Below are 24,709 nucleotides of genomic sequence, written 5' to 3'. Positions count from 1 at the left end.
AAAGTGTCCCACTAACAATCCATATTCCCTGGATGAACTCCAGGAAAACATCACAAACACTGCCCGCAGCATCACAAGCAGTATCAGCATAATCCGATGTGCTCAGAGATGCAGAGATGTGAGCGGGGACCCCTTTCAGCATCTTTAGTGACTTGTGGGTAAGGCCTCATGCACACGACAGTATTTTTTCACGGTCCGCAAAATGGGGTTCCGTTGTTCCGTGATCCGTTTCCGTGTGTCTTCCTTGATTTTTGGAGGATCACCAGACATGAAGGAAAGTGAAAAAAAATCTAAGTCAAGTTTGCCTTGCAAATGATAGGAATCTTGTGTGCCTCCGTGTTTTTTCACGGACCCATTGACTTAAATGGGTCCGCGAACCGTTGTCCGTGAAAAAAAATAGGACAGGTCATATTTTTTTGACGGACTGGAAACACGGATCACGGACGCGGATGACAAATGGGGCATTATCCGAGTTTTCAACGGATCCATTGAAAGTCAGTGGGTCCGCAGAAAATCACGGAAAACGGAACAATGGACACGGAACACAACAACGGTCGTGTGCATGAGGCCTAATAATAAAAAAAAAAACAATTCACTTGCTCGTTCATCTTGTCATGCTATGGCTGGAGGCGGGATACTATTTTGCGTGGTGACATAATACCTGGTAATATATATATCCAGTCTGCCGTTCATTCTGGACTATTTTATATATGATATGCAATGCTACGTACTGCTTGCTGATATTCGATTTCTTTTGATAATATATCTATTTCTTTCCTCATTGAAAGGATCCAGACCTGTTACTGACATCACTGAATATTATATAATTGTACAACTGCTCAAAAAATAAAGGGAACAGTAACAAATACTGCATCCTAGATCTCAATGAATGAAATATTCAATTTGCAAATCTTTATTCATTACATAGTGGAATGTGTTGAGAACAATAAAACTTTAAAATGATCAATGTAAATCAAAATGAATATCCCATGGAGGTCTGGATTTGGAATGATACTCAAAATCAAAGTGGAAAATCAAATTTCAGGCTGATTCAAATGCCTCGAAACAAGGAAATTAGGTTCCACATACCTGTATGACCTCCCTACAATGGCTGGATATGCTCCTGAGGAGGCGGCGGATGTTCTCCTGAGGGATCTCCCCCCAGACCTGGATTAAAGCATCAACTCCTGGACAGTCTGTGGTGCAACGTGGTATTGGTGGATGGAACAAGACATGATGTCCCAGGTGTGCTCGATTGGATTTAGGTCAGGGGAACGGACAGGCCAGTCCATAGCATCAATGCCTTTATCATGCAGGAACTGCTGACACACTTTAGCCACATGAGGCCTAGCATTGTCATGCATCAGAAGGAACCCAGGGCCCACTGCACTTGCATATTGTCTCACAATGGGTCTGAAGATCTCATCCTAATGGCAGTCAGGGCACCTCTGGCTAGCACATGGAGGGCTGTGCGGCCCTCCAAAGAAATGTCCTCCCACACCATTACTGACCCACTGCCAACCCGGTCATGCTGGAGCATGTTGCAGGCAGCAGAAAGTTCTCCACGGCATCTCTCGACTCTGTCACGTCTGTCACATGTGCTCAGTGCGAACCTGCTCTTATCCGTGAAGAGCACAGGGCACCAGTGTCGAATCTACCAATCTTGGTGTCCTTTGGCAAATGTCAATCGCCCTGCACGGTGTTGGGCTGTAAGCACAACACCGACTTGTGGATGTCTGGCCGTCATACCACCCTCATAAAATGACCTTCTATACAGTGACACTATAGGAAATGGATGGGCCTTACCTGAGAGAGCGATCTAGACTAGCCACAGGAGTGGGGGATGCACAGGAGGAGGGGGTTGCAAAGAAGTTGGGAGGGGGGCGTTCGAAAATTTCCTGTGGTTCCTAGTCATTTCTAGTTACGCCACAGGATCTATCCCATATGTTTTACTTATGTATGTACCTATATGGGTATCTTATAGATCACACCAGCCTCAGGATTCAGCTTTTTGTGTTATTTATAACCAGGATCCATGTATAAGTACAAAATAACCCATACGCTGGAAGTCACCCCTGCTCCACATTACCCACTTCTCCAAATTAGGTCTGGTTCTCATTTATCTACTATGAGTTCCATTGTGTTCTGCAGCATGCGGTCTGTACGCAGCTAATTATGTAACTCTGAGGTTTGCGCTCGCTTGCACGTCATTGGACATTCCATTTTGTGCATTCATCACTTCTTTATCTTCCATGGATGCAACGTTTCTTACAGTGCTGGCTACTCAGTGCAGTTTGTAATTTTTTTTTCCATTGTAAGTTAGTGCCCCCTAGTGGCTTCAGACAAAAAATAAAATAAAAAATTACATACCTCAAATTTTTCTGTGCAACTTCCCGAACAGTTGTGACATTCAATGGCTGAGTGTTAGATGTCTCGGCCTGAAGGACTGAAGATCTTCAGCCTTACACGACTGTGTCATGCTTCACTCCCTGCACTCTGTAGTACATACAACAAGGGGGTCTGGCCTGACTAACACTCTTCCTTAAAGGGGTTGTCGGTTTTGGACAATTTGTAGTAGCTAACAGGGTTCCTTGACAATTGGCAGAACACAAAGTATCTCCCTGCAGGGACTCCCTGCTCTCGGCTCTCATCATAGTTACATAGGGTGAAAAAAGATTAATTAAGCAATGTTAATTGTTTAAAAAAAAATAAAAAATGTTGCCTTCCTCTGGATCAACTTGCAGGCAGTAGTACCTGCCATTACTACCTCTAGGGGTAGAGCATTCCACAGTCTGACTACTCTAACTGTAAAGAACCCTTTCATATTTAGATGTCTCTTTCCTCCACATGGTCCTTTGTAAGGTCTTTGGAATGAATAAATCATGCACCAGTTCATTATATTGACCACACATGTATTTATACAGGTGAATGAGATCACCTCTAAGTTGTCTTTTTTCCAAGCTGAGCAAGCCTGATTTTTAAACCTCTCATTCAGGGGTGGACTGGCCATAGACCCTACAGGGATATTTCCCAGTGGGCTGATGCCCTCCTCACGGCCGCTGGCCAGATACATAACAATCTGATGCTCTCAGCATTAATCAATGTAGAAGCATCAGGTACTTATGCACCTGGCCAGCGGCCGCAGGTGCCCTCCTGAATTCAACTGTATCACTGCCCTCAGTATGGTGATAGGGCAATATTATATTCTGCGCTGTGGTATTTGGTTTTGCTGGGACGGTATTTTGTGCTGCAGTATGATATTGCTGGCTCCGCCTACTTCTGTTGTCCCTGCCTACATGTGGCTTGTGTTAGCCCCGCCTAATCTGGTCGCTCATCTCTGGACCTCTTCTACCTCTTTTATATCCTTTATAGAATATGGTGCCCAAAACGGTGTTCAAGATGCGGCCTTTAAGAGAGATTTATAAAGGGGGAATATTACACTGGGATCACAGATTTGTATCTCTCTTTTTATATACCCTAATATCGTATCTGCTTTTGGAGCTGCTGGCTGACATTGAGTACTGCTGCTTAGCCTATGTGTAACCAGAATTGCCGTCTTTTTCTTGCTCTGTTGTCCCTAGTTTTACTCCGTTTAATGTGTAAGCAGTAATACGAATACAGTGGCTTAGTTGGTTTACTCTACATTTATCAACGGTAAATCTTATCTGCCATGTTCTTGCCCGTGCTGCCAGCTTATCTAGATCATTCTGTAATATTTTAGTTTTTTCAGTGGCCGTCGGCCTATCTCTCGTTTGACTTATAGCTCTCCACTGGCTCCCACACACACATACTGTACAAAATTGCTTTGGCTGATCGTGTATGTGTATTCTGCAGAAGATAAAGGCGTCGCCAAACACCTCTTGTGGCAGCATATCTCCTAACAGAAGGACTGCCGAGAACTGCACCCAACCACCTAACCACATGTCTTCCCCCGCAAACAAATAACCACACCAGGACAACGATTTTTTTTGTTGGAATGAGGGTCGGTCACAGATTTATTTAACGTCTTATTATATTTTCCTTCTTTAATTTTGCAAATTACAAAACTTTTCTCCAAAACCACAACCACTTCAGGAGTGTGAGAAGCGATATGCCACCACTGCACCCCAGTGGGCAAGTCCGCCTTCTCCTCCCTCTTAGTATATTCTTTGAACCGACCTCCACAGAGGAGCCCGTGTAACCCTACACCACGCTCCGACACCCACCCAACAAAAACAAGGCCTGTTCCACCGCATCCTGAAGGCCTGAAAGAAAAATATCAAGGCCAATCTCATATAAATGCACCCTGTCTGGATGCTTGAGGTGCTGATTATCCCCCTCAAGTTGATGATGACTTACCACAACGCCCCCCTGGAGCGAGCCAAACAAGAAATTCTGGCATTAACAGTACATCTGTCTCTCTCGATTGCGCCCTCGTCCCTAGCACCCTGCCAAGTGACTCTTGAGACAATCTCCGACCAAACCAAGATCACCTCTGAAAAAAAGGACGGGATCCTCTCCATGTTGGCTCTGATGAGGGTAATGAGCTCCGCGACCTTGAACATACATAAATCATTCCCACCTTACTGAGCTTGACAGCCTCCGGGAGGGCCTGCGACCAGCGGATCCCGCGAATCCCGCGCCACACAACCTCCACGTTCCTGAAACCCAGGCTTCGGCCACCCGGCCTGAACTCGGCTCTCTGCCCGGCCCAAAGAATATACGAATGCCCCAGAAAACACACCGTGGGGTGAGGGGGGTCTGAAAAGAAAATCAAAATAATCATGACAACTCGGGGCGAACAAAAGAAGCAAAACAGGCAGACTTCCACCTGCCAATGCGCTGTACCTTAAGAATCAGGTAACCCCCGCTCTAGCAGCCTCCGTGGCCGCCCCGATCCTGAACGAATGGGAGCCGTAGTCAGAGGGAGGTAGGCCGATGGTAGCGAGGCATCGCCGAAGAACGGCGCAAAACTGAAAACGGGTAAGGGGTAAACCAGAGCAGTAATTCACCATGGCTCGGTAGAGGCAAACCAGGCTGTCAATGTGGTACAAAGGGACCCAGGACCCGACGGCAAAAACGTCAGTTTTTTGAGCGCCGAATACAAATGCGGACAGATGTATCTGAAATAGAAACGTCAGAGGGAGCAAGGCCGACCAGCCGGTGTCGGGACTGGGGAAAAAGTTTGCCGATCCTAAAAGCGCCGAAAAAAGCGAGGCAAAAAGCGGCAGTAAAGAGGGAAATTTAAGCGGGGGGTGAGCAGACGCGGTCTAAAGCTTGTATGATCTGAGTGAGGACCTGGTATGAAATAGGGCGCCTGCATTCCTTGCGAACGTACTCTTTTCGCCATGTTCGGCTTGGCAAACTATAAAGAACTTGGTGACATCAGACCATTCTTTTAACCAAAAATGCCCGACAGCCGACGCTGTGCAACTACCGCCGACACCCCCGCAGCGCGCAACGACAACAAATAATCAATGGTAACGCTGAGGCGTGTAGATACGGAATTGTGAACCGGCTGCTCCGCTGCAAATGAAACCAATTCTGACCATGCCTTACCATAATCATACCAGGTCCCAGGCGCCACTGAAGCTTGGACAAGGGGCATCAGCCGTTCAACGGTACTTCCCAAAGCTGAGAAGGGCACAGAAGACTCTGTAGCGCAGCATCTGGAACAAGCTCCCAAAACTCCTGCAAATGAAAACATGCGAGAGAATCAGCAGCCACATTGATAACCCCTGGGATGTGGAAAGCCCTGAAATAGATGTTTAATTCCAGACAGCGAAGAACAAGGTGACGTAATACGGACAAAACTGGAGGGAAGTAAGATGTCAATTTGTTGATACAATAAACCACCTCCATATTGTCCGTCCAAAAACAGACCTGCCTGTTTTGCAGCTGGGAACCCCACAATTCAATGGCGACTATGATGGGAAACCATTCTAACAGGTTAATGTTGGAACAAAAACCAGCTGTGTGCCACTAGGACGGAGCTCTTTTAGTGTAACGGATTTAACTGCAAAAAAACCGCCAATAATGCCTAGGAGTTTTGATAGCTTATCCTGGGGTAGTCGGTAAACCATCAGGAAGGAGTCGATCTGGATTCCTAGAAAGGTAATGGAGGTGGCCGGACCTAACGTTTTTTCCGCATAAAGGGGAACGCCAAAACAGGACATGAAAAAACAAAAGGAGTTCAAAAGGAATTGGCACTGAGAAGAATCACCAGGGGAGACGAAGAGGAAATAGTCTAGGTAATAAATGATTGAGTGGGAGCCTGTTTCATAGCGGATTACCCATTCCAAAAAGGAACTAAAAAAACTAAAATAAAAATGGCATGAAATAGAGCAACCCATGGGGAGGCAGGTGTCATAATAATAATACCCATCGACCATGCAACCAAGCAGATGATAACAATCTGGGTGCACCAGAAGGAGCCTGAAGGCAGACTCTATGTCCGACTTTGCCATCAAAGCCCCTCTGCCTGCTTCCCTGACTAATGTGACAGCCCTATCAAAAGACACATAGGAAACGGATGCATCGTCTTTTGAAATACTGTTGTTTACTGAGGCACCCTTGGGGAAAGAGAGATGGTGAATTAGACAAAACTTCCCGGTTTCCCGTTTGGGAACAGTACCCAACGGGGAGACCCAGATGTTCGAAAAAAGGGAGTAACTTAAATGGGCCAGAAATTCTGCCCAATTCGACCTCCTTGCGAATTTTTGCACGCAAAACCTCTTGGCGGAGGGTAAATTTATAGCTCGAGTGCGGGAACTGGAAAAATAAAAGGGGATGCAAAAAACAAAAGTAAAACCGCTGCGAAGTTGGGCGGCGGCACTTTTATTGGGATACAGGTCGAGGTACAGGGACATCGCGAGTACGCTCACTGGGGTCTTTTCCACTAAAGGGCGCTGGGGGTCTGGGGCTGTCTGTCGGGAACAGCAGATGGCATTGAGTCCAGCGTATATTTAATTCAGAGCTATAGCCACTCCCCTGCCCACCTGCTGCTGATTCCTATGGAAAATAACGGTCATTCAGCAGCAGGTGGGCGGGGAGAGTCAGGAGCTCATGAATATTCATGACTCATCATTATCAGCTGGAACTTTTCAATACAAGATGTTGGCAGATTGACTGGGTCAATTAAAGAAAGTGACCCAGCATTTTGCTAAGAGAATCAGTCACTTATTTATGTTGCCCTTAGTTAGGACACCATAAAACTGGTGACAGGTTCCCTTTAACTAGATCAGGCGTTAAAATTCAGAGCACCCATTCCTTTACTCCCCTGACTTTTTATTAGTCTCCAAACATGTTTATCCGGTTCGGCAGAAAATGTATGGAGACTTTAAAGGGGTTTTCTAATCCTTATGATTGGTAACCAGTGGTGGTACCCCCAGTGATCAGCTGCTAGTATAAGCCATGGCCACCGGAACTAAAGCTGTGTACAGAGCCAGAAGCAGACAGAACTATACAGTGCATAGTGGCCATGCAGGGAGTGCTGACCTGGCTACAGCAGGACTGAGAGGAGCTCCACTGTAATGGAATATGCTGTACAAATAAAGATTATTTTTACTATTATTATTAGTGCATTTGAAGGGGGGCAGGGGAGGGGTCTAGCATGCTCCGCTGCCATAATCAAATGATGAAATGCAGAACAGTAGTCCTCTATTATCAGTACTATAGATTTAAAGTCAATTATCTGTTAGGCAGTGAGGTCCCTTTGATCCCCTCTGCCAGGAGTCACAGGTCAGGAGATGTGAGGGGGTGGAGAGGAAATATCACTAAATACCAACACGTGGGCGACAAGCAAGATAAAAGACACATGTGGTATTTGGGTGTCACTCAGCGTCTCATGTAAGCAAATGAAAACCTAATGATCTTCATCTGTAAGCGGAACCTTCCGGTCATAAAAACACATTCTTTTTGTGTTTATATTTGTAAGATTTGGAGAAACAATGTTTTGTTGTTTGTTACATTGTTGCAGCTCCTAATGGCCGCACATCCTCATCGGCTGTGTTCATTGCACTTTGTAGAAATGTAATTATATTGGAAGGGTTGGGGGAGGGGAGAGCGGAAGGGGAACTTTTTGCTTTAATAAAAAATAAATAAAAAAAAGTGCACATTTTTTACAATTAGAGAAAAAATTAAGACTCTTCTAACTCTGGAGTCCTTTTATAACATGAAACCCTGATGTGTCTCCTCATCCAGCCCCTGCGACTTAACACTCACCCAGGCCCCAAGAAGCGATGTCTGTTTGTGTGCCGGCACGGAGAGCGAATGGACGTGGTGTTCGGGAAATATTGGTTGACACAGTGTTTTGATGCAAAAGGTAAATGTGATAATATTAATTATAGTCATTTTCTTCCTGAGTTTCATGCACTGCAGGGCTTCCGTATCTGGGAAGAACTTAGGCCTCTTTCACACGGGCGTTGCGGGAAAAGATACGGGTGCGTTGTGGGAAAATGCGTTATTTTTTTATGCGAGTGCAAAGCATTTTAATGCGTTTTGCACACGCGTGAGAAAAATCGTCATGTTTGGTACCCAGACCCGAACCTAGACTTCTTCACAGGGGTTGTGTAGATTTTATTATTTTCCTTTATAACATGGTTATAAGGGAAAAAAATAGCATTCTTATACAGAATGCTTAGTAAAATGTCCATTGAGGGGTTAAAAATAATAAACAAATTTAACTCGCCCCATCCACTTGATCGTGTAGCGGATCTCCTCTCCTTTCTAGTTTCTTCAGGACCTGGCTAAAGGACCTTTGATGACGTCACTGCACTCATCACATGGTCCATCACATGTGCATGCATGTGGAACCAACACTGCCTGAACTTTATGGCGGCCAATTTGGCGCATAACAGGTAGTATTTAGTGTTAGGTTCCCGTCTTACTGAGATTGCCTTGACGTTCGGCAGACGGGTTCAGATGGTTTTGTACAAAATGCATTTGCCAAGCATCTCACTTTATAAATAAGCGTAGAATTAGCACTATAACATTTTTTGTGACTATGGCATTATTGTAGCTTATCTGGTTTGCAGAGTGCTGTTGCATTGTCTTTTTTCTCTATCTCTTCCTTGGAAGATACCTCTTTGCATATAGAATATTAAGACTGAACACAAGAGGGCGCCTCAGGGATGACCGTCCAGGTCATTTTATCTTAGAAGTAAATTGGTACATTCCAGGTCTTGAACAATCCTGTTTCTTTCTGGGCACTTACAGGCCGTTACATCCGGACAAACCTGAATATGCCCCCCAGCTTACCACAGAGAGGCGGTGGATATAGAGACTATGAAAAGGACGCCCCGATAACTGTGTTTGGGTGCACGCAAGCAAGACTTGTCGGTGAGTTTTGGGGATTTATTTTCAAACATTTTGGGTCATTTTTAGAATATAGATATATATTTGCAGTAGATGCATCATGGACATGTAGGTGGCATACACGTCTATAGAACAGATTCACATTTGCTGCCACTATTAATTGGTATAATACAGGACTATCACCATATAGAGGTAGGTTTACATGCAGGGGTGGAGCAGTTAAAGAGGTTCACCAAAATGTACCACTCCTGTAATCCGGCACCAGGATAAGTAGTCATGAGCCATTTGATGCATGAAAATCTCCAATGGGTATGGCAATATCTAGGCATAACTTGTAGCTGGTTTTATGTTTACATCTTCTTAGCATGTTGCATTAAGTGTATATAAAGTGAACACGGGGCTGAGGATATAACTGATGGTCATTATGTGTATTACAGGAGAGGCTTTGCTGGAGAGTAACACTGCTGTAGATTTTGTATATTGTTCCCCATCGTTGCGCTGTGTCCAAACTGCACACAACATACTGAAAGGTGAGTAGTTCAGTGATGACCACAGTCCTCCTGGTAGCTGGCATCATCATTAGCTGTGTCCTGTCAGCCACATTGGTTGACAGGTAGGTGGTAGTAGGTGGCTTAAGCTGGGTTCACGTCTACAAGTGCTATGTAAAAATCCTGGGGGTCATTTACTAACAGATATATGCTACTTTTTGGCGTATATCTGTTGCAGATTGTGGCGCAAAGGTTCCCCGCTCATGCCAGGTCTAAAAAAAGGGGCCTGGCGAGGGCGGCCTGGCAGGTCCGTCTCATTTAACATTTTCTATTCCTGTTTTAAGCCTAGAAAATTGTCTAAATCTACCCCCGCAAGGGATCTGGCGTAGATTTAGACAGGCACTGGATACGCTGAAGTTATGTAAATTTGGCGCATCTACCACCAGCCAAAGGGATATTAAGACTGTCATCTAAAACTCCGGTCTTAATAAATGACCCCGCCTGTTTCTGTCCTGGTGCACTCTGCAGCACTTGCTTTCTTCAAGAACGTAACTGACATGTAACTTGGATTTTTGAAAATGCCAAAATCAACAAGGACTGTTGCACATACTGATCTTAAAATGAATGCTCCAACCAGACACCCAGTGACTAAACCCTGCACGCCTTCTGTAACTGTGCTCTATCTGTCACATCAGGGGAAATATAGTATTACATGGCACTGATTAAAATAAATTGGCCCCCATTTTGTCCACAGAATTCTGTGCTCTAGCTCATGCAAGGGCATCTTGAGTAGAGACCCCTATATGGCGTCTTTATAGGGCATGTGGACAAAGGCTATCCTGACTAGTCAACCCCATTAAGTTACATGATGTCTTATACTCCAATCACATCTACATTTTCATAAAATATTTTGTTGGTTACTGACACAACCCTAATAGCACCCATAATGTACTTCAATGTGGCATTGTGTACTGTAAGGATGTAGTATTTTTGGAAGTGCTTGGTGTAAAAACTTGATCGCCTGTATACTTATTTAACAGGAAACCAGCAGATTCTTAATGCACCATGATTGATAATGACATATTTTACTATGAGCTTCCAACAGCGATCTATATATCTCACATCTTCCAGGGCTCAAACAAGACAATAAGGGCAAAATCCGCATTGAGCCGGGTTTGTTTGAATGGACCAAGTGGGTGTCTGGTACCACCCTCCCTGCCTGGCTCACCCCGGCCGAATTGGCGTCTGCAAATCTCAGTGTTGATACAACATACAGGTAAACCACTCACCTGCCAATAACTTGTAAGCTCTTAAAATTAGGTCCATCCTGTTTCTTTTAACTTGCTTATGTATTTATTCTTTTTCTGGTGTATGGAAAACTGCATGTATACCTATTCTGCCACCAATGTGCGTGAAAGAAGTCTCTGATAAGCGTGAGTGGCAGTCTCTTGTACAAGCAATGAAAGATAATGAACTTGCTATAATCATTCCTCTAGTGACACCAGTTGCATGTAGAATTCCAGTGAGAGAAATGCAATGGATAAGCCTTTAGGTAATTTATTGAATGTACATTCAGAATTGATGATAGAGGTTAAAGGAAAGCCCTCTTTCCACTTCTGTGAAGCAAGTCTGACAAACAGGAAAAGACTGAAGGACACAAATTGCAAGCTCACAGAAGACAAGGAGTTACAACATGAATGACATGTAAATTACAGCATAAATAACTTACATAAAACCAAATATAACAATGGCCACTAGATGGCAGAATAACACAGTGTAGTGGATAGAAGAAATAACACAGTATGATATTAAATTAATTCTAGCTGGGACAGCACAATACTGCATAATACCATGAAAACACACAGATAGGGGAGATTTTGGTGCAGCATGCATTTACCAACCTATTCCAGCGGAAATATAGCATAACTTGTTGAAATATAGTCCACCCTAACTGCATGGCATTAAGGAGGCATTTTTACTATTTAAGGTACTAAAAGGGAAGTAAGAAGACACTATTATTATGTAGTGGGAGCATGTGGAAGGCATTTTTATTATGTGTGGGGTACTAAGGGTGCACTATTAGTATGAGCAGGGCACTGCTATTGTATGTGGGATATTAAAGGGCTCTATTTTCAATTAGGGGGGATTATTACTGTATGTGGACACAGAGAGTACTATTATTGTATGGGATACAGAGGGAGGCACCCTTACTGTGTTGGACATATAAGACATTTTATTGTGTGGGCACTATAATCAGTTTAATTTCTTTTGGGGCTAAACCTAGGGGAGCAGCAGACATATGGTAATATCCGATGAAGTACTATGAAGGGGCAGGAAGATGGGAACATTGTGTGGAGGTGGCTATTAGGTGGGTCACCGTGGGGAGGTTGCTGGACAAGTTAAGATAACACTATGTTTGGGCAGCAAAATCTACAGAGAGGCCACGGTTGAGAGTCATCATGGCAATTTGGGTCGGGTGGAGAAGGGAAAGTAAAAGACTCCATTCAGAATAGACGTCAACTTTGAGTCATTGGATTTATCTGTACTGCATTCACTTATGTAGCTTGGAGAAGCCTATATGGTCATTGTATGGTGGTAATTTTGGTCTTTGTACATTGTTTGTTATTCAGTACCATTATGGTAGTATTACTGAGACAGCATGTTGCGGTAGTATATGTCCTAGTGTCGAAATATTATTTGGTAGCCGTATAGTGGTATTATTTGGACATTATGTTGAAGTATTGATGTAGAGGTATTATTTGGCAATTGTACAGTGGTATTACACGGTAACTGTATGACTGTACAATCATTGACAAAAAATAACGCATCCAGATAGATATGTCAGATTGGTTTGAAACCTATCTTGCAGTTATGTTTCAGGCAGATATGTAAATGATTATGTGATACTGTTGGCCCATGCCTGCCGCTGCCCCAATCCTCTGAGTGGGCACGGGCATGGCATCACTCAGCAGACTGGGTGCTCTGTTGCCCAGTGGTCTGGATCAGCTTGTTCCTCATTTGTTGTGGGCCTGGCAGCTGGCATACCACTTGCTCTCCTGATGCAGACCATGACCTGCCCTCTCCTCCAGGTCCAGTGGGTCTGTCTCTAGGGCACACAATCTCCTTAAAGGGCCAGTGCAGGTACACCCTTGTTATTCCCAGCCAATGGCTGGGCCTGCTGGGTACTTAAGGCACCTTCCCCTTGGTGAGCTTTGTCTGAGCTTTAGGTTTCATAGCTTGCTAGTTACTAGTGAAGGTATGCTATTCTGTTTGTCTGCCCGTGTACCAACTTTCCAGTTTACCGACTCTCCGCTGCCTGTCCTGACTATAGCTTGTTTGCCGTTCTGACCTGTTGCTGCCTGTACGATATACTTGAAAACATTTTTCCCAGTTGACTTAGATTGGGGCAAATCACTGGACTGAGAGAGGCAGGATGGTTGTTTTTATAAATTTCCATCTTGGCGATCATCTAGCTGTTAGGATGTGTTGGAAGAAATGGTTATGTAAGTGCACACACACACGGTGAACAGGCTCCAGTTGGCCCAGACAGACCACCAGTAAAGAGGATTATATGATCAAGCTCAAGTAGCTCCCACAGTTTCGTTGTCCACACTCCATACACAGGTGCATCTTTTACTACACATTTTTGTCTCTGCCTGGACCATTTTCAAGTGCTTTAGCGATAAATTCAGGTTCCCACAACGACAGAGTTCGAGTATGTATCACCCATGGTGATTGCTTTGATTCTGCCTTTGTTGTGGAGCGACACACTGCCCCAGTTGCTGGTATGACGATCTGAGAAGCCATCACATAGAGCAGTCGGTCACCCCTAGTAGTGATATGAGGGACACGAACAACTCAGTGATATGTGCAGGACATCCTGTGGCCACTTGTGTTGCCTCTCATGGCAGGACTTCCAAATGGAATTTTTAGCAGGATAATGCATCTGGGACACACTAGCTTCAGCAACCTACAAGTGTGCAGGATCTACAAGCCGAGCTGCAACATATATGGTGTGGGGACTCGCTCTGGTAGACAGGATTAGCGGACACAGTATAGAGCCAACAACAAGTTCTTTGGATCACACAGTTCAGTGTTTTATTCACACTTTAGGCGAGTGATAAAACAAGCAGTCATATTCAAATAAAAAGTCACCTTGCGGTGTTGGTGGTAATTCACACCATGCGCCAAACAGGTAGCAAGCCTTCATCCAGACACAAGGCTCCCACATCCCAACACAGAGACATGGCTTCTGAGCCCAGCTGCATATTTAAGGACAGCCAGGTGCTGCCAAAACCCGGACCGTCATTTAAAATCCGGTCCGGTATTTGACCTCACCTGGCTTTAAATGAGCCCAGCAGCACATGCTGGGAGGAAAATACCTGTTTTCCCAGACCAAACCTCTCACTGTGTCACAACGGGTAAATGTGCTGCTGGATACTATATGGAATCTGTATACCTCATTGTCTAATCTCATCTTGTATCCAGTCTAGAGGTGGCCCAACAGGGGCCTAGAGCCTCCTTACAATTTTCTCCAATAAACGTAAACTTTTGCTCTAATATTGTAATCACTTACATATCATCATTACAGTCACATATAGGAAGCTCAATTCCATTCCAACAACTCCTTCTTGGTGTGTTTTTTTATGTCAGTGAGTATATTATATAGAGGCTGTGCACAGCACAGAAGATTCTGCTGAGCAGAGGATGTGGCTGCTTTTTTCCTCAAACATTGGCAATTACATCCTCTTTCCACAGTCTGCTGTACTATAAAATACAGCCTGCCCTTCCTGTCCTAGCACCCGGAGAAAACACTTGCTGAGTGCTACTACTGCTGCCAAGGTCTGTACAGTACATTGTTGAGCAGAGGATGGGGCTGACGATATTTGGGAGGAAAGGATCCCCATCTCCTCTAGAGAAAGTATAATAGGAACCTTCACCTACATATTGAGAAGCTGCATCCTCTGTTCAACCTACTGTGGTATGTAGGAGCTTTGATGATGGGGGGAAGCACAGTGTAGAATTGTAGATCATACGCCAAGTCTGGCCAAAGCTTCATAATTTTATTTTTTAACCCATCCCTTGGGGAAATCCTCTGAATGCCCAGCTGAACAGAATACCAGAACTATGGTGCAGGTTAACCCACAGTCCTAGCAGTAGGAGATGGAGTACCACTGCATAGAAATGCCAATAGACATGTTATTCTGGGTTGACAACCCCATAGTAGTCGTTCACTGTGTAGAAGACATGCAAAGGGGTATCTCCCAGGGAAGGAGAACCATCTCGCTAATGCCACCTTCAGGAAGTGGCTCCCTATTAGTCAAGGTCAGACTTTTTCACAAGCCTTGGAACATGAAAAGGTAAAATGGCCAAGCCAAATAACCTTCTGCAGACAGTTGTTTGGGAAAGGGGGGAGGAGATTTAGGGTTGCTTGACCCTCATCAGTTTGGAGTAAGACGCTGTCTGGCTGAGTGCAATGCCTTAAATGCAGCTTAGGCAAAGTGCTGGCTGTCCTTAAACAGCTCAGTTGTGTATAGAGACTTTTTAGCAGTGTTCCACAGTATGGGGACTTATTGACAATGTTTAAGGAGAGCCAGCACCTTGCCTAAATTGTGTAGGAGACATAGATCACTAAAATATAATAGAATACCAATGGACATCACATAACGGGGTTTTCCAGGAATTGGTCCCTTTTAAAGTATGACCGTTAGCATGTGGTACCAAATTAAAGAATCATACACACCTCGCTTCTGTGGTTTTGTGCCCTGGCTCGGTTCAGCAATCTTCTGGTCCCCCTGTTTACTTCCAGCCAGGATACAGACTGGGACACCTGCACAGCTGAAGTCAATGAATGGAGACCCAACTATGACATGCTGCTTGGGGACATGTAACCGCTGAGACCAGTTAGTGGCTGCAGTGGGGAATGTGAACCATCTATACTGGGATTAAACAAGTCACAGACCATAAGATTACCTAATGGAGCCAGGGAACAGGACCAGAGCAGCAAGGAGCAGGCAAGTATGAGTATTCCATTAAGTACCACACACTAGAGGGCATACAGTTAATGGGACCAAATCCTGTAAAATCCCCCTAAAAGAGGTTTTTTATTGGAATTTGTGTTAACATGTGATATATTTTCTTCAGACCTCACATTCCAATCAGTAAGCTTGTGGTGTCAGAGACCTACGAAAGTTATATGAACCGCAGTTCCCAAGTGACGAAGGACATTCTGACTGAATGTAGAAGTAAAGGTAGGACCCAGCCTGTAGTTTATATGATTATAGTCTAACGGCCCCTTTACATGGGCCAATGCACAGTGCAATAATCAAGTGTTCTTTCCTGATCATTAGCAGATCATTATGTCACAGTAGAGCTGTATTTAGATGTAGCAGTCATCCTCTCTATCTGGGGGTGAACGATCGCTACTGGAATCAGATTTAGGGCTCATGCACACGAGCGTGTGTGCCCTGTACCTGTATTGCGGACTGCAAACAGCGGGTCCGCAATATACAGGCACTGGCCATGTGCACTCCATATCATGGATGTGGACCCATTGACTTGAATGGGTCCACAATCCTCAAGATACGGAGCGGTGTTGAGCAGAGGCATGGATTTCGGTCTTGTGCGAACTGTCTCTTATGGATTGTGGACCCATTTAAGTCAATGAATGAAGAAAGGAAATCCAGCTTCCAGACAACGTGTTCAAGCTTTAATAAATAGGTGCTTAAAATCCAAACATGTACATCAGGTCTATGCGTTTCAGATCACTTAATACAGATCCTTACTCATTGAGTAAGGATCTGTATTAAGTGATCTGAAACGCATAGACCTGATGTACATGTTTGGATTTTAAGCACCTATTTATTAAAGCTTGAACACGTTGTCTGGAAGCTGGATTTCCTTTCTTCATTCATGATACCACTATCGCTGAGTTCCTGGCGTATGTCTGTGCCTCCTCACTAACTCAAGACCAGGTGAGCCTTGATAACTCTCTTTTTTGCATTCAAGTCAATGGGTCCGCATCCGCAAACAGCGGGTGCATGGACGGTACCCATGCATTGATGACCACTATTTGGAGTCTGCAGCATAGGGAACACATTGAGCCCTCATTGGGGGGATTTATCATGAGGATCAAAGTTGAATTCAGTTTTGCTTGAGTCTGCATTGGCATACTTTGCACAAATTTATCAAATATAGCATCTTGTATGTTAAAGGGTTTCTGTCACCCCAATTTTCGATATTAAACAGGCTGACATTATAGATGTGAAAATGTCACCTGAATTTAACTCTGCATTTCTTTTATTTAAGTATGCCCCTGTTTTCGTGTGATTTTAACTTTTATTATATGCAAATGAGCCTCTAGGAGCAGGGGGGGGGGGGGGGGGGGGCGTTGCACCTGCTCCTAGAGGCTCCGTTCACCCACCCAGGGCGTGGAAATGAGGTAAGCGAACGGAGCCTCTAGGAGCAGGTGCAACGCCCCCCGCACCCCCCCCCCCCCTTCCTGCTCCTAGAGGCTCATTTGCATATAATAAAAGTTAAAAGTAAAATTCCGGTGACATTTTCACATCTATAATGTCAGCCTGTTTAATAGCAAAAATTGGGGTGACAGAAACCCCTTAAATTTCGTGCATATTTAAAGTGTACTTAAGCCTTCACTTTAACTATAATTTAACTTCACTTTAACTTCACTTTAATTCAAACCTATTGTAGATGTGATTAAAAGCATATTAGTAATATGCTTTAGTTGTGTTTCTTTACCTTTACAGAGGTTATGGTCACAATCTTTAAAGACTTCCAGACACATCTGTGTCAGGCTAGAGAAGAGCAGCAATATATGTTCCGGCCTGTACATCGTTCAGTGTGGCCACAGGGAAGCTCTACACTAGTAAACAGCGGTGTACAGATTGCAAAGAGTGATAGGCATCTGAACTTCAGCTGCCTATTTTGCAAGGAAAAAAAAAATAAAAAAATTAAACTACAAATATGCGTTTTATCACATCTACAATAGGTTTTTAATAAAGTTACAGTGGAAGTTTAGGTACACTTTAACCTAACACTTTTGTCTAGAAATGGTACTCCAGTTTTTTACGCCATCACCTGCTAGAGCGAGTTTGGGATTTGTTGGACTTTAAAAAAAAAAGTTCCAGTGATAAATCTCGAGTGAAACTAATTAAAGGGGTTATCCAAGACTAAAAGCGACCACCCAGAGTAACCGACCTGCGTTGGTGATCATACTTACCTGGTCTCCGATGCTGGGTTTGGTCTCCATCGCTTCACGACCGGCACTTCATCTCCCTGCTTTGCTGAAATCAACATCCTGTTGACGGGGGAAATGTGCCCACTGCAGCCAATCGCTGGCCACAGTGGTGAACTGCTCCCCTTGCCCCAACAGTCTTTGTTTAGTTGGCTGCGCTAATAGACTGCAATGTCATCGCTGCATTCGAATAAATACTGATGGTGAGCAGCGGCGAGATGGTGCCGGAACACCTGAAGATTTATTTGGTAATTGTTCTTCTGTTGTTTATGGCATACCCCTCCAACCCCCACTTGGATAACTGATAATATTTTTTTGTGAAGTTAGTCTAGGGGGCAGGGCTATGACAACCTCTAAGGGCTCATGCACACAAACGTATTATCTTTCCGTGGCCGTTCCATTTTTTTTGCGGACCATATGCTTAAGCATTCATTTCAATGGGTCCGCAAAAAAAAAATGAAAGTTACTCCGTGTGCATTCCGTTTTTGTATGTCCGCATGTCTGTTCTGCAAAAAAATAGAACATGTCCCATTATTGTCCGCATAATGGACAAGGATAGGACTGTTCTATTAGGGCCCGGCTGTTCCGTTCGGCAAAATACGGAATGCACATGGACGTCATCCGTATTTTTTGCGGATCCATGTTTTGCGGACCGTAGAATACATACGGTTGTGTGCATGATCCTTTAGTCATGATATAGAGGTTGGTTTTGTGTAGTAGTAGATTAGTGAGAATAACGGTTCCTGTAATATCAGGTGTGCGGATCTCATGGATGTCTGATCACAATGTATATTTATTGCTCAGGTTATACAGTCAAGTCCATAAATATTGGGACATCAACACAATTCTAACATTTTTTGCTCTATACACCACCACAATGGATTTGAAATGAAACGAACAAGATGTGCTTTACCTGCAGACTGTCAGCTTTAATTTGAGGGTATTTACATCCAAATCAGATGAACGGTGCAGGAATTACAACAGTTTTCATATGTGCCTCCCAAAAGTAATGGGACAATTGGCTTCTCAGCTGTTCCATGGCCAGGTGTGTGTTATTCCCTCATTATCCCAATTACAATGAGAAGATAAAAGGTCCAGAGTTCATTTCAAGTGTGCTATTTGCATTTGGAATCTGTTGCTGTCAACTCTCAAGATGAGATCCAAAGAGCTGTCACTATCAGTGAAGCAAGCCATCATTAGGCTGAAAAAACACAACAAACCCATCAGAGAGATAGCAAAAACATTTGGCGTGGCCAAAACAACGGTTTGGAACATTCTTAAAAAGAAGGAACGCATCGGTGAGCTCAGCAACACCAAAACTGACTGCCCATACCCCTGAAGACGCCAAGGTATTTGGCAAAACATTTTGGGGGGCAGAGAGTAAATAATTTGTGTTTTAGCCAGCGAGAGCCATGCCAAGCAAAGAAATTTGATATATGAATAAAGTGAACACTAGAGGTGCAGTCACTGTTAGGAGGTAGCGCACTGTGAAACTACCAGTGTGCACTAAATAAAGTACGGAAGATTCTAAGTGGCAACAGTGTAAAAAGACACACAGTTATAACTGCAGGTCGCCCTCTAGTGGTATCACTTTAGTATAATATCTTAACTACAGATGGATGATAGCCAGAGAAGAGCAGGCACAGCTGATAATTTTAACTAAATCAGTTCCAGTTAATTTTATGGACAAGTAATAAATGTTAAATTTTAGTATTAAAATAACACGTGTCAACCTAGAGACATTAATGGTCCAGTGACCAATTGTAAATAATTAGACAGCAACACCAAAAGACCCGGAAGACCACAGAAAACAACTGTGGTAGATGACCGAATAATTCTTTCTCTGGTGAAGAAAACACCCTTCACAACAGTTGGCCAGATCAAGGACACTCTCCAGGAGGTAGGTGTATGTGTGTCAAAGTCAACAATCAGGAGAAGACTTCACCAGAGTGAATACAGAGGGTTCACCATAAGATGTAAACCATTGGTGAGCCTCAAAAACACGAAAGCCAGATTAGAGTTTGCCAAACGACATCTAAAAAAGCCTTCACAGTTCTGGAACAACATCCTATGGACAGATGAGACCAAGATCAACTTGTACCAGAGTGATGGGAAGAGAAGAGTATGGAGAAGGAAAGGAACTGCTCATGAAATCATGATCCTAAGCATACCACCTCATCAATGAAGCATGGTGGTGGTAGTGTCATGGCGTGGGCATGTATGGCTGCCAATGGAACTGGTTCTCTTGTATGTATTGATGATGTAACTGCTGACAAAAGCAGCAGGATGAATTCTGAAGTGTTTCAGGCAATATTATCTGCTCATATTCAGCCAAATGCTTCAGAACTCATTGGACGGCGCTTCACAGTGCAGATGGACAATGACCCAAAGCATACTGAAAAAGCAACCAAAGAGTTTTTTAAGGGAAAGAACTGGAATGTTATGCAATGGCCAAGTCAATCACCTGACCTGAATCCGATTGAGCATGCATTTCACTTGCTGAAGACAAAACTGAAGGGAAAATACCCCAAGAACAAGCAGGAACTGAAGACAGTTGCAGTAGAGGCCTGGCAGAGCATCACCAGGGATGAAACCCAGCGTCTGGTGATGTCTATGAGTTCCAGACTTCAGGCTGTAATTGACTGCAAAGGATTTGCAACCAAGTATTAAAAAGTGAAAGTTTGGATTATGATTATTATTCTGTCCCATTACTTTTGGTCCCTTAACAAGTGGGAGGCACATATGCAAACTGTTGTAATTCCTACACCATTAACCTGATTTGAATGTAAATACCCTCAAATTAAAGCTGACAGTCTGCAGTTAAAGCACATCTTCTTTGTTTCATTTCCATTGTGGTGGTGTATAGAACTAAAAATGTTAGAATTGTGTCAATGTCCCAATATTTATGAACCTGACTGTACGTTAAAGGTGTTGTCTCACCTTAAACATTGGTGGCATATCGCTAGAATATGCCACCAACATGGGCGGATTGGCCACAGACCCTACAGGAAAATTTCCCGGTGGCCCAATGCCCCAGAGGACCACCCAAGTCCTCCTCTTTGCCGCTGACCGGGTACATTATGAGCTCTCAACTGTAATTAACGCTGTGAGAATCAGGTACTCATGTACCCCACCAGCGACCGTACATACCCTACTGAATTCAGCTGCTGTGGCACACATCTCACCTCCTAAGCTCCCTGCTCCATGGACAACTGGAGGAGGAGGACAAAAGATGGTAGCTATTGATGGCCACCACAGAGGGCCAGCTTTTCGGGCAGTATATTGTGCTACACTGTGTTATTTGATTCTGCTGGGATGGTATTTTGCACTATGGTATTGTTGACTCCGCCCACTTGTGTTGCCCCGCCTTCTGTTAATTTGGACCTGCCTATAAAATGTGTCCACTTTTATATTTTTTTCTGTGGGACTTAAGAAGTTAGCCAAATGTGCCTCTCGGCTATTTTCTGCACTCTTGTAGAAAAGAATGGAGAGCAGCTACGCATGCATGGTGCACTGTCCTTCACTTTGGGCGCTCTGTTCTAGAGATAGGCGCCTATCTGATATTAGTGGCATATCCTAGCGATATATCACCAATGTTTGAGGTGAGACATCCCTTTTAATCCTGCTTATTGGGCGTAGTTAGCTTTTACAGTAATTAAAGACACAGAGCCTCTTTACTTCTGCAGAGATGTTGATATAGGTGGAATGCTAGTTATTCTTATGTACAGTATAATAATTTTCAGTATTTGTAACTTTTTTACAGTTGAGGAAAATAAAAGTGTCTCAGATGTTTCCTCTTCCTCAGGTGATAACATCCTCATTGTTGCCCACGCCTCTTCCCTGGAAGCCTGTACCCGACAGCTACAGGGTCTCACTCCGCAGAACTCCAAGGACTTTGTGCAGGTCGTCAGAAAGGTAATCACCTGAGAGGTAGCCTTCCCTATTCATCTTAGGGTAGGTTCACTAAACTGTTGAGTTTTCCGTTCTTCTGATCTATCAGAATAACAGAAAACAGAAACAAAACAAACAAAAAAACATCCTGTAATTTAAGCATCTGTTATGCTTATTTTGCATACGTTTTAGCCATTTCCATCCGTTCTTCGTGGAGGACTTTTTCTTTCATCTAAAATAACAGATCTCTGGCGGAAATGGCTCAAACGGATGCAAAATGAGCATAACAGATACCTATAATAATAATGACGGATCAGAAGAACAGATAACAAAACCGTGATGTGAATCTAGTCTAACACACTGGGACAAGATGGTTTGCAGCTCAAGGCCAGAACTAGTACATGCTGGGAGTTGTCACACAAGAACTGGACAGCCTCCAGTTACAATCCATTTCTGTAGGGCATTTAAACTCCACAGACCCCACCCCCTTGGCGAGGCTCCTCCCCTCTGTCAATTTGTGGCAGTTCCTGGCATTTGTTGCTCCTTGGCAGACCTCCTGATGAATTTGTAAAGAATTGTACGAATCTTGTAAAGTGATGGCATATTGCTAGATTGGAGGTCAGACCTCTCAGACCCCCATTAATCCTGAGAATGAAGGGGCTGTGGCCTCTTCATAGCCCTTCCATGCACAGGAGCACCCTAGTCAATTACTTTGCAGGGGAACTTCAGCACAGCATTATGCAAGTACATAAGGCCAGCTAAAGTTCCCAGTGTAGCAGGGTGGCCTAAGAGCAGCTGCACGGGGACAAACATTGAAGGGGCCACAGCACTGATTCAATGCACTGTCCCCATCGTTGTCAGGATCACCAGCAATATGCCATCAGTTTGGAAGATGGAAATAGCCTTTTAAAGGGACACTGACAGGCCCAATTAGCATATTTAGTTATATATATGTCAGTACAGGTCTTATAAAGTCTATTAAAATCATCTAAGTAGCCCCCCTGTCCACCTTATAAATAGGGAAATATAAAGTTTTATAACCTGCTTGTCCGGTCACCAATCTGCCCAAGGGGCGGCGTTTCATCTGAAAATGCGCCCAGCCAGCCGCTCCCAACTGCCGTTCTGAAGCCCCGCCCAGCTCATCAATATTCACTTCGCTGGGCGGCGGCTACAACTCTCTCCGCGGTCGCGATCCTGCGCATGGGCAATCGAATCCTCCTGGCATCGTTCATGTCTAATCTTCTGCGCCCGAGCCCCGCTGTGGTTAGATCACGCCTGCGTACACACCCTGCCTGCGTCCCCGAGGCCGCTGCAGCCTCTGCCTCATGCGCATGCGCCAGGCACTGTTCATAGCAGCGCTTCAGAGCGCTGCTCACTCACATCTCAAAAGGGGTTAATGATAGGTGCCCATGCGCAGGATCGTGACCGTGGAGAGAGTTGTAGACGCCGCCCAGCGAAGTGAATATTGATGAGCTGGGCGGGGCTTCAGAACGGCAGTTGGGAGCGGCTGGCTGGGCGCATTTTCAGATGAAACGCCGCCCCTTGGGCAGATTGGTGACCGGACAAGCAGGTTATAAAACTTTATATTTCCCTATTTATAAGGTGGACAGGGGGATACTTAGATGATTTTAATAGACTTTATAAGACCTGTACTGCCATATATACCCCTAAATATGCTAATTGTGCCTGTCAGTGTCCCTTTAAACCCTGAGGCATCTTTATGCTCACATGTATACTTTACTTCATGAGGGAGGTATGTGGCTCTGATCTTGTGTACGCATTTCATTATAGATCCCATACCTAGGATTTTGCTGTTGTGAAGAACTGGGAGAGTCCGGTCTGTGGCAGCTGAATGATCCTCCAATACTTCCTTTAACTCATGGACCAACTGGTGGATTTAACTGGAGAGAGACTTTACTCCAAGAATGACATGTGGGATGGACCATGCTATTTATCAAACTGTAGAACATATCGCCTCCGGATGCAAATGCAGGCAAAGCATCAGCCGCCGCCCAAATATACCAATGTATTTCATGTTTTGCCTAATATGTATGTATGTATGTGTGTGTGTATATATATATATTTATATATATATATATATATACATACATATGTGAGGTTTCTAATAGATATTTTTGTTGAGAATTAATATTTATCAGGTCAGAGTGATAAAGCTGTATATTAAACTGATATCTACCTGTTGGGAGTACAATAGGGCATGAATCTGCAATTTATACAAGTATAACCTCATTGTCTGTGAGTCAGTATACAGCTTATCCTGTCTGTGGAGCTTCCTGGCATTGATCTGACACACAGTTACCGTCTTCCTAGTCTTCATTTCATGATGTTATGTGTCCAGTCCTCACTTGTGGGGTTTGAGCTGTATAGAGCCCTGGTTAGTATGGTCCAGCACTGACGGATATTACTCAGCATGTTCCTATCTTGAAATAGTAAAACGTTGCTGGAGATGCTGCTCCTCTTCCATTTCATTCCCTGCCTGATCTCACATCATGGTACTGCCTCTGTCCTCCGTTGTTCTCTGATTTCAGAATGATACATTTTTTATCTGCCCAAACTATCTCAAACACTGCATATTTTTTGCCCCATGTACCGTTTTTTATGTCAGCACTTTCCTTCCCCTGTTCTTGGCATTACTGTATCCTGGCAGGATGTTTACATGTAGAACTTCCTGTTTTCATTGGCTTCCTGTTGGGTTTGATAACCAAACCCAGCATGCTTTGCTCTGATATGTTTCACATGGCTTGTTCTGCCTAACTAAAAT

General features: G+C 44.1%; 1 protein-coding gene across 5 annotated transcripts in view; it reads left to right on the top strand.

Annotated features, from left to right (window-relative positions):
* UBASH3B (ubiquitin associated and SH3 domain containing B) overlaps window positions 1-24,395 on the top strand; it is a 135,020-nt gene extending 110,625 nt beyond the window's left edge. For 3 of the 5 annotated variants that reach the window (XM_044281960.1, XM_044281964.1, XM_044281965.1), the window contains 7 exons: window positions 8,182-8,302; window positions 9,196-9,318; window positions 9,732-9,824; window positions 10,914-11,058; window positions 15,927-16,033; window positions 21,800-21,951; window positions 23,719-24,395. In XM_044281960.1, coding sequence (XP_044137895.1) covers window positions 8,182-8,302; window positions 9,196-9,318; window positions 9,732-9,824; window positions 10,914-11,058; window positions 15,927-16,033; window positions 21,800-21,951; window positions 23,719-23,856 — 879 coding nt within the window. In that variant the 3' untranslated portion in view covers window positions 23,857-24,395. The remainder of the gene's footprint in view (window positions 1-8,181; window positions 8,303-9,195; window positions 9,319-9,731; window positions 9,825-10,913; window positions 11,059-15,926; window positions 16,034-21,799; window positions 21,952-23,718) is intronic. The other 2 variants (XM_044281963.1, XM_044281962.1) reach the window with 2 other exon arrangements.
* Window positions 24,396-24,709: the final 314 nt, after the last annotated feature.

Source organism: Bufo gargarizans, chromosome 2 (genome assembly GCF_014858855.1).
Source record: "Bufo gargarizans isolate SCDJY-AF-19 chromosome 2, ASM1485885v1, whole genome shotgun sequence".
Taxonomy (NCBI): Eukaryota; Metazoa; Chordata; class Amphibia; order Anura; family Bufonidae; genus Bufo; species Bufo gargarizans.
This window is presented reverse-complemented; position numbering and strand designations above follow the sequence as displayed.